This window comes from Myotis myotis, unplaced genomic scaffold (assembly GCF_014108235.1).
Source record: "Myotis myotis isolate mMyoMyo1 unplaced genomic scaffold, mMyoMyo1.p scaffold_m19_p_21, whole genome shotgun sequence".
Lineage (NCBI taxonomy): Eukaryota > Metazoa > Chordata > Mammalia > Chiroptera > Vespertilionidae > Myotis > Myotis myotis.
Genome location: NW_023416326.1, coordinates 7491085 through 7503298, shown reverse-complemented (window position 1 = coordinate 7503298; position 12214 = coordinate 7491085). Strand labels below are relative to the sequence as shown.

At 42.7% G+C, this 12214-nt stretch overlaps 2 protein-coding genes across 2 annotated transcripts in view; both read left to right on the top strand.

The window, feature by feature from the left end:
* Window positions 1-135: 135 nt before the first annotated feature.
* Window positions 136-12214, top strand: part of IARS2 (isoleucyl-tRNA synthetase 2, mitochondrial) — a 34897-nt gene continuing 22818 nt past the window's right edge. The window contains exons 1-11 of the mRNA XM_036354990.1: window positions 136-513; window positions 3728-3850; window positions 5021-5180; window positions 6341-6489; window positions 6580-6629; window positions 6710-6819; window positions 6912-7002; window positions 7330-7445; window positions 9213-9382; window positions 10122-10212; window positions 11112-11263. Of these exons, the coding sequence (XP_036210883.1) occupies window positions 244-513; window positions 3728-3850; window positions 5021-5180; window positions 6341-6489; window positions 6580-6629; window positions 6710-6819; window positions 6912-7002; window positions 7330-7445; window positions 9213-9382; window positions 10122-10212; window positions 11112-11263 (1482 nt within the window). The 5' untranslated portion in view covers window positions 136-243. The remainder of the gene's footprint in view (window positions 514-3727; window positions 3851-5020; window positions 5181-6340; window positions 6490-6579; window positions 6630-6709; window positions 6820-6911; window positions 7003-7329; window positions 7446-9212; window positions 9383-10121; window positions 10213-11111; window positions 11264-12214) is intronic.
* On the top strand, window positions 2704-3540 carry LOC118678872 (nascent polypeptide-associated complex subunit alpha). Its single transcript, XM_036354992.1, has one exon. The coding sequence runs from the start codon at window positions 2785-2787 to the stop codon at window positions 3430-3432; it is 648 nt and encodes a 215-aa protein (XP_036210885.1). The 5' UTR covers window positions 2704-2784; the 3' UTR covers window positions 3433-3540.

Below are 12214 nucleotides of genomic sequence, written 5' to 3'. Positions count from 1 at the left end.
AGCCAGCCCCGCCCCTCGGAATCAGGCCTCCCACCCACTCCCGCCCCTACCCCAGCGGCTGAAGCGAATACCCGGAGCTGGACTACCATCTCGGATCGGGAAGACTGCGCGCCCTACCCTTCCGTGCCCCGCGCGCGTGCGCACTCCCGCTCGGCTCGCGAGGTGTTGCTGGAGTCCCTGTTCCCCGATCTAGGGTGGGAGCCGAGGCCCCGGCGATCCCCGGGAACTTGGGGGCGGCCCGGCATGCGTTGGGGGCTGCGTCCTCGCGGGCCGGGGCCGGGGGCCCTGGCCGCCGCCTGGAACCTGTGGGGGCCGCCCCGCCTCCTCCCCTGTCGCCCGGGGTGGCGAGGGGCCGCCCGGGGGCTGGTGGTGCGCTCGGTCGCCGGGGCCAGTAACCAGCTGCAGAGCGCGAGTGAGGGCAAGTACCGGGACACGGTGCTGCTGCCGCAGACCAGCTTCCCCATGAAGCTGCTGGGCCGCCAGCAGCCCGACACGGAGCTGGAGCTCCAGCAGGTGCGGGGGGCCCCGCCTCTGCGCCGCGCGGGGGACCGGCAGGGAGGCCGGGCCGGCGGGAGCTGGGGAGACGGGCGGGCCCGGGCCGCGCTGGGCGGGGAGGGCGTGGGACAGGCCCGCGGGCTCCAGGCCCCTTTGGGGTGCGTGTGTGTGTGCGATCAGATGAGTGGAAACCACCCACTAAACCACCCACTTCTTACGGGTTTTCTGCCTGAAACTTCAGTGAAGAACCTGGAGGTAAGAGTCCCTAAGCGGCCGCAGGTTCCCGAGCAGAATATTAAAGGGGTGAAACCTAAGTCCCATGTTCCGCTCGGGCAAAACAGGCCAGTGTGGATACTTTCCCAGCGGCTTGTAAAAAGTAAATGAATCTGTTCACATAGAAATAAAAATTTGATTAGTGCCCGGCTGGTGTGGCTCAGTGGTTGACCCTCGACCTATGAACCCGGAGGTCCCAGTTCTTTTCCCGTTCGGGGCACATGCCTGGGTTTCGGGGCTCCACCTCCAGGACGGGGCGTGCAGGAGGCAGCTCATGGGTGATTCTCTCTCATCACTGATGTTTCTATCCCTCTCTTCCTCTGAAATCAATAAAAAAAATTTTTTTTTAATTTTTGGTTAATGCACTTTCTATCCTCTGTAAACTTTTGTGCTGAATGTTTGGACTGACTACGCTAAATAAAATTTGTTGCCTAACTGTACAAAAAATTTTTTTTTGGTTATGAGGACAAGTGGAAGCTCACCTTTGTGGTGTTACTAGATCCCTGGTTGGACTTACGACTTGTTTGCAGGACGGAGTGGTGAGACTTAACTCTCTCTGAGTTGCTTCCCAAACTAGGTGACTGCCTCCTGTATTCAGTCGAATATTCTAAAGGGCAGAGATGCACATGTTAGTTTCATTCTAGGCAGCGGTTCTCAACCTGTGGGTCGCGAACAATGAAAATACATCCTGCATATCAGATATTTACATGACGATTCATAACAGGAGCAAAATGACAGTGATGAAGTTGCAACGGAAATAATTTTATGGTTGGGGGTCACCACGACATGAGGAACTGTATTAAAGGGTCGCGGCATTAGGAAGGTTGAGAACCACTCTTAGGGTCTTTAAAGCCCATGACACTCGGGATATATTGGTTAAGCAAGTTTCGGTTAGCTTACATATGACAGTTATCAGCCTTCAGGACTCATGGACTTGTTCTGGTACCTAATTTTTTAAAAATATATTTTATTGATTTTTTACAGAGAGGAAGGGAGAGGGATAGAGAGTTAGAAACATCGATGAGAGAGAAACATCGATCAGCTGCCTCCTGCACACCCCTGACTGGGGATGTGCCCGCAACCAAGGTACATGCCCTTGACCGGAATCGAACCCGGGACCCTTGAGTCCGCAGGCCGACGCTCTATCCACTGAGCCAAACCGGTTAGGGCGGCACCTAGTTTTTGAATGCATTTTATCCGGGACCTTCTGTATTCCAGGAACTGTGACCGTTTCAGATGTTCTCTTATTTCATCTTCACGCCAAGTAGATGTTAACGGTTTTTTCAAAGGAGGAAAACAGGCCCATTAGGGCAAAGTTGAGTGGGCCAAGGTCACGTAGTAGATTGCCCTGCTGTTGTCTCAGACTTGCAGAGGAGCAAGGGCTGGGATTTAATCAGAAGTCTGTGAGGGCGACTATTGAAAGGTTTTAAGAGAGTCCTCAGCTGTCAGAGGGGAAGGGGGTTAAGGAGGCTGGTGGAAAACCTGAAGGGATTCAGCAAAAAAACAAAACAAAAGAAAAACCCAAACTCACCCTAGCCAGTGTGGCTCAGTGGATAGAGCGTGGGTCCTCGGACTGAAGGGTCGTGGGTTCGATTCCAGTCAAGGGCATGTACCTTAGTTGCAGGCTCCATCTGAGCCTCAAGTTGGGGGCGCGGGGGAGGCAGCCAATCGATGTGTCTGTCTCTCTCACATCGATGTTTCTTTGTCTCTCCCCCTTCCTTCCATTCTCTCTAAAAATCAATACTTATAGACACAGACAACAATATGATTACCGGAAGGAAGGGGGGATAAACGGTGATGGAAGGAGACTTGAATTGGGGTGGTAAACGCACAATACAGTATACAGATGATGTATTATAGAACTGTACCCCTGAAACCTGTATAATATTGCTAACCACTCTCACCCTAATAAATTCAATGAAAAAAGTACTCAGGCTTCCTCCTGCAACAGGCGTGGGTCACGCTGTCGCTCGCTCTCTTTCTGCCGCCATCTTGGTTCCGCGTTCCCCGCACAAAATGCCCGGCGAAGCCACAGAAACCGTCCCTGCTACGGAGCAGGAGCTGCCACAGCCCCAGGCTGAGACAGGGTCTGGAACAGAGTCTGACAGTGATGAATCGGTACCAGAGCTCGAAGAACAAGATTCCACACAGGCAACCACACAACAAGCTCAGCTGGCGGCGGCAGCTGAAATCGATGAGGAACCAGTCAGTAAAGCAAAACAGAGCCGGAGTGAAAAGAAGGCACGGAAGGCTATGTCCAAACTGGGTCTTCGACAGGTTACAGGGGTTACCAGGGTCACTATACGGAAATCTAAGAATATCCTCTTTGTCATCACAAAACCAGATGTCTACAAGAGCCCTGCTTCAGATACCTACATAGTTTTTGGTGAAGCCAAGATTGAGGATTTATCTCAGCAAGCACAGCTAGCAGCTGCTGAGAAATTTAAAGTTCAAGGTGAAGCTGTCTCAAACATTCAAGAAAACACACAGACTCCAACTGTACAAGAGGAGAGTGAAGAGGAAGAGGTTGATGAAACAGGTGTGGAAGTTAAGGACATAGAATTGGTCATGTCACAAGCAAATGTGTCAAGAGCCAAGGCAGTCCGAGCCCTGAAGAACAACAGTAATGATATTGTAAATGCTATTATGGAATTAACAATGTAACCATCTAAAAAGGAAGACCCTTTTTTGTGTGTTTCAAAAGAGTTACTGCAGCTTGGTTTGAAATTTGTACTGTTTCTATCATTAATAAAGTTATGGCTTCTTGTGGGATGAAAAAAAAAAAAAAAAAAAAAAAAAAAAAAAGTACTCAGATGTGCATTTCAGAAACACCACCGTTTGTGTTTTAGAGTTAAAGACATTGGAATGAGATAAGAAATAAGTGCTGCCTGTTCCTCATGGTAAGACTCAGGAGTATGTGTTTATATGACGTTCAGACATTATCGCTCTTTTTAAACAGAAATGTGGATTTTCAGAACTCTATTCATGGCAGAGAGAAAGGAAAGTAAAGACAGAATTTTGTCTTCATGATGGACCTCCTTATGCTAATGGTGATCCTCACGTTGGACATGCTTTGAATAAGGTAATCATACTCAGGTCTGTAAGACTTGGGGTAAATATTTAAATACACTTTACAAAAGAGTACTAGAATAGTATGACAATGATGTACATTTGCATTGACACATAAAATGAACGTCTTAACAGAAAGCAGCAGTCAACCATTTCGGTCCTGCGTGAAGAATAACATCCCTGGTATTTGCTTTGAGCTTGTTATTTTATGTTGGTAAATTTCATTTTAGTCAGTAAGTCATTATTGAGCACTTCCTATGTGCCAGGCGTTGTTCTAGGCTGGAAATAATCAGTGAACAAAATAAAGATAGGCCTTGTCCTTTGGAGCTTATGCTTTAGTCAGGGAAGACATCATCAGTCAGATAAATAAAGTATGTTAGAGCTGCTATAGACTGCACATTGGCTTCTTCTTCCAAATTCATATGTTGAAACCTACTCCCTACTGGGGTGGTATTTGGCAATCAAGGTTTTGGCTTCTTTTGCTGTAGATTTTTTTTACCTATTTGAAAATTTCAGAGAGGCGGAATAAAAGCATATACTAGTATGTTTCTATGTCTGGTTTCTATCAACCACGGATGGAGTATTTCTGAAATTCATTCATGTTGTTTTAGATGTCAGTAATCGCTTCTTTTTTTCGTGGCTGAGTAGCATTCTATTGAGAGAATATACCACAGTTTGTTCATCAGTTTTTTTGTGGTTTTTTTTTTGAGTTCTTTATTTTCACGTATACTTCCATGGGAAACTGGGAGAGGGTGTGGCCTTGGACATCTGTCTCTGCTTTCAAAACCAGGAATCTGGTCACCAAACAGGTCCATACTGCTTAGAGCAGTATTGCATTATAATATGGATTGTACATATTGTATTAGAAAATTGTATTGAAAACTTTTAGCATTTGAGATATGTTATACATATTGCACATTCCACAGAGAACAAACTCTGTTGCTTAATAGCTCATTTTTGAATTATTGCACATTTTACAACAGCCAGCCAAAAAGAAAAGCATAACTTCAAATATCTGTTACTCTTGTTATTATGTAGAACTTGAATTGGGAGATTTAATAGGTTACTTTATATAAATCCCTTTAAAATTGGGCTTTCTCAGTGTTTTAAAATATTAAGAAAATAAGGTAAACTGTTGGATACATGCTTCATGTATGAGTGATGATTAGTATTTTCTTTGCAGATTTTGAAAGATATAGCCAATCGATACCATATGATGAGGGGTTCCAAAATCCACTTTGTGCCGGGCTGGGATTGTCATGGGTTACCCATTGAAGTAAAAGTCTTATCAGAACTTGGCGGGAAAGCTCGGGATCTGTCAGCGATGGAAATTAGAGAGAAAGGTAAGTAACCTCTCTTTCTGTTTTGAAATGGTATTTGTAAACACTGGTTCTTTGGAAAAGTCTGGGCCTGATCAGAGAGACCTGTTTATTTTGTTTTTGTTTGTAGTTAGAATGAGATCTGTTGGAAACCACTTTGTCACAGAAAATTCAGATTTTTTAAAAATTGACCTTTGTGGGAACTTATGTTCAGAGATTGAAGGAAAGATTTGTAAGCATTTCAAAGTACATCGTTTAGTTCTTTAGTCTTCGTGTGAGTGTGTGCGTGTGCGCGCGCGTGTGTGTGTGTATATGTATATATATAATTTATTTATTTATTTATTTAGTTAATCCTCACCCAAGGATATTTTTCCCTTGATTTTTAGAGAGAATGGAAGGGAGGGGGAGACACACAGAGAGAAACATCGATGTGAGAGAAAGGCATTGATTGGTTGCCTCCTGTCCGCCCCCTACCAGAGCCGGGGATCGAGCCGGCAACCGAGGTACATGCCTGACCACAATCGAACCTGGGACCCTTTAGTCAGACTGTCGACGCTCTATCCACTGAGCCAAACTGGCCAGGCCTAGTCTTCATATTTTGAGATTATTATTTTGACCAGTGTTTTTATTTCTTTTCCTCGCTAGGGCTGTTGACCTATTTCAGGTGATAAAACAAAAGTAAATTCTGAAATACAAATATATTTTAAAATAATCTCTTATTTGATTCTTCAGTAGATTGGGTCGGGAAGGAATCTTGTATTTGTTTATGTTAAGCTATTGTATATTTGGATATGATTGTGAAGATTATTTACTTCCTTGTGAAATTTATTATCATCGACTCGATGTACTGATTAATTTCTTTTGTATAATGAAATATATCCTCTGATCTTTTCTTAAATTCAGAAATTTGAGGAATTCTTCCAGTGCATTGTTTTCTAAATGTGAGGTCATTGTACAAAGTCTAGAAAATACAGAAGATGGTAACAAAATTTTAACTTTTGAAATTCTAGTTAATTTTAGAGTTTGAACACCTTTAACTTTCAAAATAACTTTGCCTATTAAGTAAACTTTATCATCTAAACTGTGTACAATACCTGCATTTAGAGAGATACACGGCTGAGCCATTTTTAAGAATGTGAATTTACGGGTTTGTCAAAGCTTTTTCTTGTCTGTGTTTTGTTCAGCTAGGTCATTTGCTAAAGCAGCAATTGAGAAACAGAGGTCTGCATTTATTCGTTGGGGAATTATGGCAGATTGGGACAATGGCTACTATACGTTTGACGGCAGTTACGAGGCCAAACAGTTGAGAATTTTCTACCAAATGTATGACAAGGTACCGAAGTACTTTTTTACTTTTTTCCTCCGGGAGTGTTAGATTGTTACAGAATCCCAGCTTTTCATAGACCGTCTTTGTCTTTTCTAGGGCCTGATTTACCGGTCTTATAAGCCTGTGTTTTGGTCTCCCTCATCGAGGTATTTGTGTGTTTTTGCTCATTAAAGGAGACATTTTGTGAGGCCGCCAGATCCTTATGTCTAATATGTTTCCACCTCAGGACCGCCTTGGCTGAAGCGGAACTGGAGTATAACCCCCAGCATGTCAGTCGCTCTGTGTATGTAAAATTCCCTCTCTCGAAACCTGCCCCCAAGTTGGCATCTCTCATAGGTGCGATTTATTCATATTTACTCATTGCTTGAGTTTATGACAGTTGTGGGATGGGAACATTTGCTAACATATTTGAAATTCTGTTCCCACAGATGGTTCCTCTCCTGTTAGTATTTTAGTCTGGACCACACAGCCTTGGACAATTCCAGCCAATCAGGCTGTTTGTTATATGCCAGATGCAAAGTAGGTAGAGCATTGCATTTTTTGTTTGTTTTTTTTTAATCCACAAATAGGATCAGTTCTATCAGTAGCATTATTTTGAACTTATTTCATCCTCATTATTCTCTTAAAAGTTAATGTGTTATAACTTAACCGTGTTCATATAGGCTTTAAGATTTTATTTCCAGCGTTTTTTGGAAAACAAAACATGTAAGGGATGAAGTCCTTTGAAAATAGTACTTTTGGGATCTTGAAGGTAGTTTTTCTAAAATGGCACTAACAGATTTTAAATGTTATCCGTGGCTTTTTTTCCGTCATTGTTAGTAACGTTACCCTAAACTTTTATTTGAGGTACGCCGTTGTGAAGTGTTCCACATCTGGAGAGCTGTACGTACTGGCTGCAGACAAAGTGACGTTTGTTGCTTCTGCTTTGAAAACAACATTTGAGGTTATTTCAACATTTTCAGGTGAAGATTTGTAGATATTCTCACTATCACAGTCATCAAACTATTGGGTGGATTGAGGTACTTTGCTGAACGCTGCTCATTCTGAATCAAAACAGACGTGGCTTCTGCCTTTCCAGAAGATACGTTACAGTGATTCCCCTGAAGGAGACTATATATTAAACATGATAGGGGTATAGAAAAATGTGAACATTGACAAAGGCACAACAGACAAAATATTTCTGCCAAATATCCAATGTAAAATTGGACAAGTGTCCTTTCTGTGAGGTAGAATGTACAAAGATCTTTTCAACTTTTTATCCAAAATTAAATTGCTAAAAAGCATTTTTATCTGATGTAATCAAAAGAACACGGAAGGAAGTAAATATATTTATTTTTGGTACATGATTTTACTAAGGAAATTGAGTAAATTCTGAAAATTAGTCCAAAAACAGTGCTTCAATCAAAACAATCTTTAGTGGGCTTCCATTTGGGACTGGTTTTGAGATATAACTGTGGAATCAGGGAGGTTTGAAAATTACCTTTGGTTGGGCTGGTGTGGCTCAGTGATTGAGTGTTGACTTGTGAACCAGGAGGTGACGGTTCAGTTCCAGGTCATGGCACCTGCCCGGGTTGTGCCTCCATCCTCAGTAGGGGCTGTGTGGGAGGCAGCTGATCAATGATTCTCTCTCATCCATTGATGTTTCTCTCTCTCCTTCTCCCTTCCTCTCTCTGAAATCATTAAAAATAAATAAACAGAATTACCTTTGATCCTTAGGGATGATATATTTTTGAGTTTCTTACAAAAAAATGTTTTTTAAATGAATGAGATAACCCAAAATGGGAAGATTGCCTAACTAATAGTGAAGCCCTCCATCTAAATGCCTAGGTTCAGATACAAGCCAATTAGAAGTTTATACAGTCTTAGCAAAAATAAAAAGGATTTTTTAAAAAAAAATACTTTTATTGATTTTTTACAGAAGGAAGGGAGAGGGATAGAGAGTTAGAAACATCGATGAGAGAGAAACATCGATAAGCTGCCTCCTGCACACCCCCTACTGGGGATGTGCCCGTAACCAAGATACATGCCCTTGACCAGAATCGAACCTGGGACCCTTCAGTCCACAGGTCAACGCTCCATCCACTGAGCCAAACCGGTCAGGGCAATAAAAAGGATTTTTTGTGAAAGGCAGGAAAGAAGCTACAGAATGTTTAACACTTAATATCATTTGGTCCTTACTGGTGCAGTAGGTAAAGAGGATCCAGTATATTCTCTTTTCCGCCCCTCGCCAATCCCCTACCTGCATTTTTAGTGCAAAATGTCTACTCCACAAGTTAGGTGTTGTTACGGAAGCTGAAGGGCATTCTCTGAAGGTTTTTGAAAGTGGTTATAGTTAAGATCACTCTTCTAGATTATGTAATTGTTTCAAATTATTACTGTGCAGAGAATTATTGGGTTGCTATTTTAAGCCACCACATTTCCAAGCAGTAGATGTAATTCTCACGTCTAGCAAAATAAGCTGGTGACAACTAGCTTACGACTGCTTAGAGTGGTAAGAATGTTGAACAGCTAAAGCAGCATAATTTGTATGGGGTAGGTTTTCTTTGCAGAAAGAATATATTGTTTCTTATTAATCACTTAGAGCTCCCAGAGGAAGGGAAGGGGGAAGCCGGGCGTGGGCCGGTCTCGGGCCAGGCTGCTCCTCTTGTCTGCCCTGTTGCTGCTCTCAGAGAGGTAGGAGAATCGCCAGCTGAGATGATTCTTTTCATTGTGCTTTTCTTCGCCTTCAGGTGCCGATTTGGAAAATGGTACTTGCGCTCATCCTTTAATTCCCGATAAAGTCTCTCCGCTCCTACCTGCAAATCATGTGACCATGACCAAAGGCACGGGATTGGTTCACACAGCCCCCGCTCATGGTATGGAAGATTACAGTGTAGCTTCCCAACACAACCTGTCCACGGTACTGGTCCTCTTCCTTCCTTTTTAATCGCTGCTTTCGTAGAATTAAAGTGATAAACCGCGTAACATCTTTCTTTTTTAATAATAAACAATCACTTATCATAATTGTGAAATTTGTGAAATACGCTGGAGCTTCATTAATTCGCCCTAATTGAGAAAGATTTCCCAGACAACACAAAATCAGCGTAAAATTAAATTTGAAGAATGTATATTGAGTGGGGGCAGCTTTTTCTTTCAAATATGAAGTCACATGGACAAAGTACTTTCTCTGAAAATTGGCAAGTGGATTTTACTAGTTTTACTAGTTGAAAAGAACAGGTGTTTTTAAAACTATGTAGTCCTCTCTAAATTAATTTTACACACATCAATTGCTTAGCAAGTTTTTCCATTTAAAGGTGAGTCTCAAAGTCATCACTGTGTGTGTACGTTGCCATAGATCCATGAATTAATAGAGATCAAATTAAAAGTGATGTTTTACTTTTTAGTAAACATTAGGTCTCTGCTTTAATAAGACATTTTGCCTTTAGTGATGTAAATGTATAAATTTACATTTCCTAGTCACTGAATAAATCCTCGAAATTTCACTGTAGTGAAAGACTAGACCAAGCATGTCAAACTCGCTGCCGGCGGGCCGCACGCCTCGTCTGTTAGACTGAGATGTCTTATCTGTGTTGTCTTGCCAGATACTGTCATAGGTAAAATGTCTTGATACTTTAATTTTTCAAAATGACACTTTGTAGGATTGTTTAGTGGATGAAGATGGCGTTTTCACAGCAGCTGCAGGGCCTGAACTTCAAAACAAGGCCGTCCTTGACGAGGGGACGGATGTGGGTGAGTATTGTGTATGTTGGTGTCATAAATCCGTATTTTCTGAAAAGTAGCCAGCAGGAGCCTTGACTTACGCTCCCATTTTATAGTTTCAACAAAAACAAAAGGCTAAAATGACGTCTTATTTTGCCACATGGTTTAAAATAGAGTGTAGAGTTTTTCATATCTCCCTTTGAAGATGCTCTGTTTAAGCAAATCAAGTTGTGGGCAGGGCGCGCTCCCTCTGAAAGATCTGTGGACGAATCCTTTCTTGCCTCTTCCGTTTCCGGTGGCTCCTGGTCATCCCTGGGTTAAACCAGTCCTTGGTGCACGGCTGTTACTCCAGTCTCTGCCCCCAGTGCCACCGTCGTCCTCTGTGTGACTGTGTTCTTTCCTCTTGTAAGGACAGTGATGGCGTTAGGGCTCACTCCAGTCCTGTGACTTCATCTTCACTCGATCACATCTACGAAGACCCCATTTCCAAATAAGCTCACATTCACAGGGTCTGGGAGTGAGGACTTGAGCATCTCTTTTTGGGGAACAAAATTCAAACCACTGTGCCTCGTTTCTTTTTTTTTTTTTCCACCTGTACCTGGTTTCTTCTGGAAACATGGTCACCATTTTAAGAACCTAGACATGTAAGATGGTTACTCTGAATTTCAGGTGTAGAATTCTAAGTGTATCGTGTTCATCTTTCCTTTGAAGTGAAGGCAGTGGGATAATCCGGAGTCTGGTTGAGGTTTTACAGTCCCTGCGTGTCTTGCCCCGAGAGCCCCAGGTTATGCCTGTGGTACTTGGCAGGTGGCTACTCTTCCTGCACCTGCTGGTGCAGATGTAGGTCTCCTGGGAGTGTAGAGGGTTACTAGGGTTTTCATAGTACTTGTAAATATGTCTAACGCAAATTGTTACTGACTTTTTTTTAGTTATAAAGATGCTTCAGGCTTCAAAGAATTTGTTGCTAGAGGAAAAATTGGTGCACAGTTATCCCTATGACTGGAGGACTAAGAAACCAGTGGTTATACGTGCCAGCAAGCAGTGGTTTATAAACATCACGGAACTCAAGGCCACAGCCAAGGTAGGAAGGCGTCCTACTGCAGGCTGGGCTTTCTTGTTCTCAGTGGGGGAGGGCTGCTGTTAGGATCTCAGTGTGAGGCGGAGGGAGGGTGTGGTGCTGTGAGGATTTGGTTTCATAAAATTGTAGAATTTCAGATCAGGAAGAACCTTGGATTTCCATTCCTCGTTATACACGTGAGGAAAATCAGCCTGAGAGGGGTTAAGTGACTTGCCCAGACCCTGCCCAGTGCAGTGAAAGTGGCACAGAATTGGGGCAGAATGGAGCTTGGCAGATTGTTTCATCTCTCAGAGCCTCCGTTTCCTCATCTATGTACAGGCGACCATAACGCCTACCTCCTGGAACAGGTGGGTAAACGTTTCTGGAACAGGAGTCTGGCACATGAGGATTCAATACAATACTTTCAAGACCCTTGGTTTTCCTAAGATTGAAATTTCAGTCTATTTGAAAAGTTGTTGCTTTGTGTTCATACTTTAGGACAGAGGTTCTAAAGTTTTATATGTATTTGAGCTCTTTCATTTAATGAAATGTTGGCATGGCAGTTTGGGGCCCTCGCCAAAGCTATGTGTAGCAGTTTGCATTTTCTGAATTTGTATTGAGTCAACAGTTGTGACATGGACTGTTGTGTTTTTTTTTTTTTTTTGACATCCCATGAAGCCCTTACTTGTAAATGTTAAAATTTGTAACTTCCAGCTCTGCGCAGACTTTTGGATGCAGAACATCTTAGTCCGACGCAATATGCTGAAGCTGTTTTTAAAAAATGTCTTCTATACAATTTTCAGTTGCTCTTTGCAGAGATAGAACAGAGTGATGTACTGCCATGCTTCTTTCGCCCAAGTTCAACAACAATCAACTTACGACCAATTTTGTTTTTACCTAAACCCCTCCCACTACTCACTTTTTGTTGTTAATCCTGACCCGAATATATTTGCTCCAGTGATTTTTAGAGTGGAA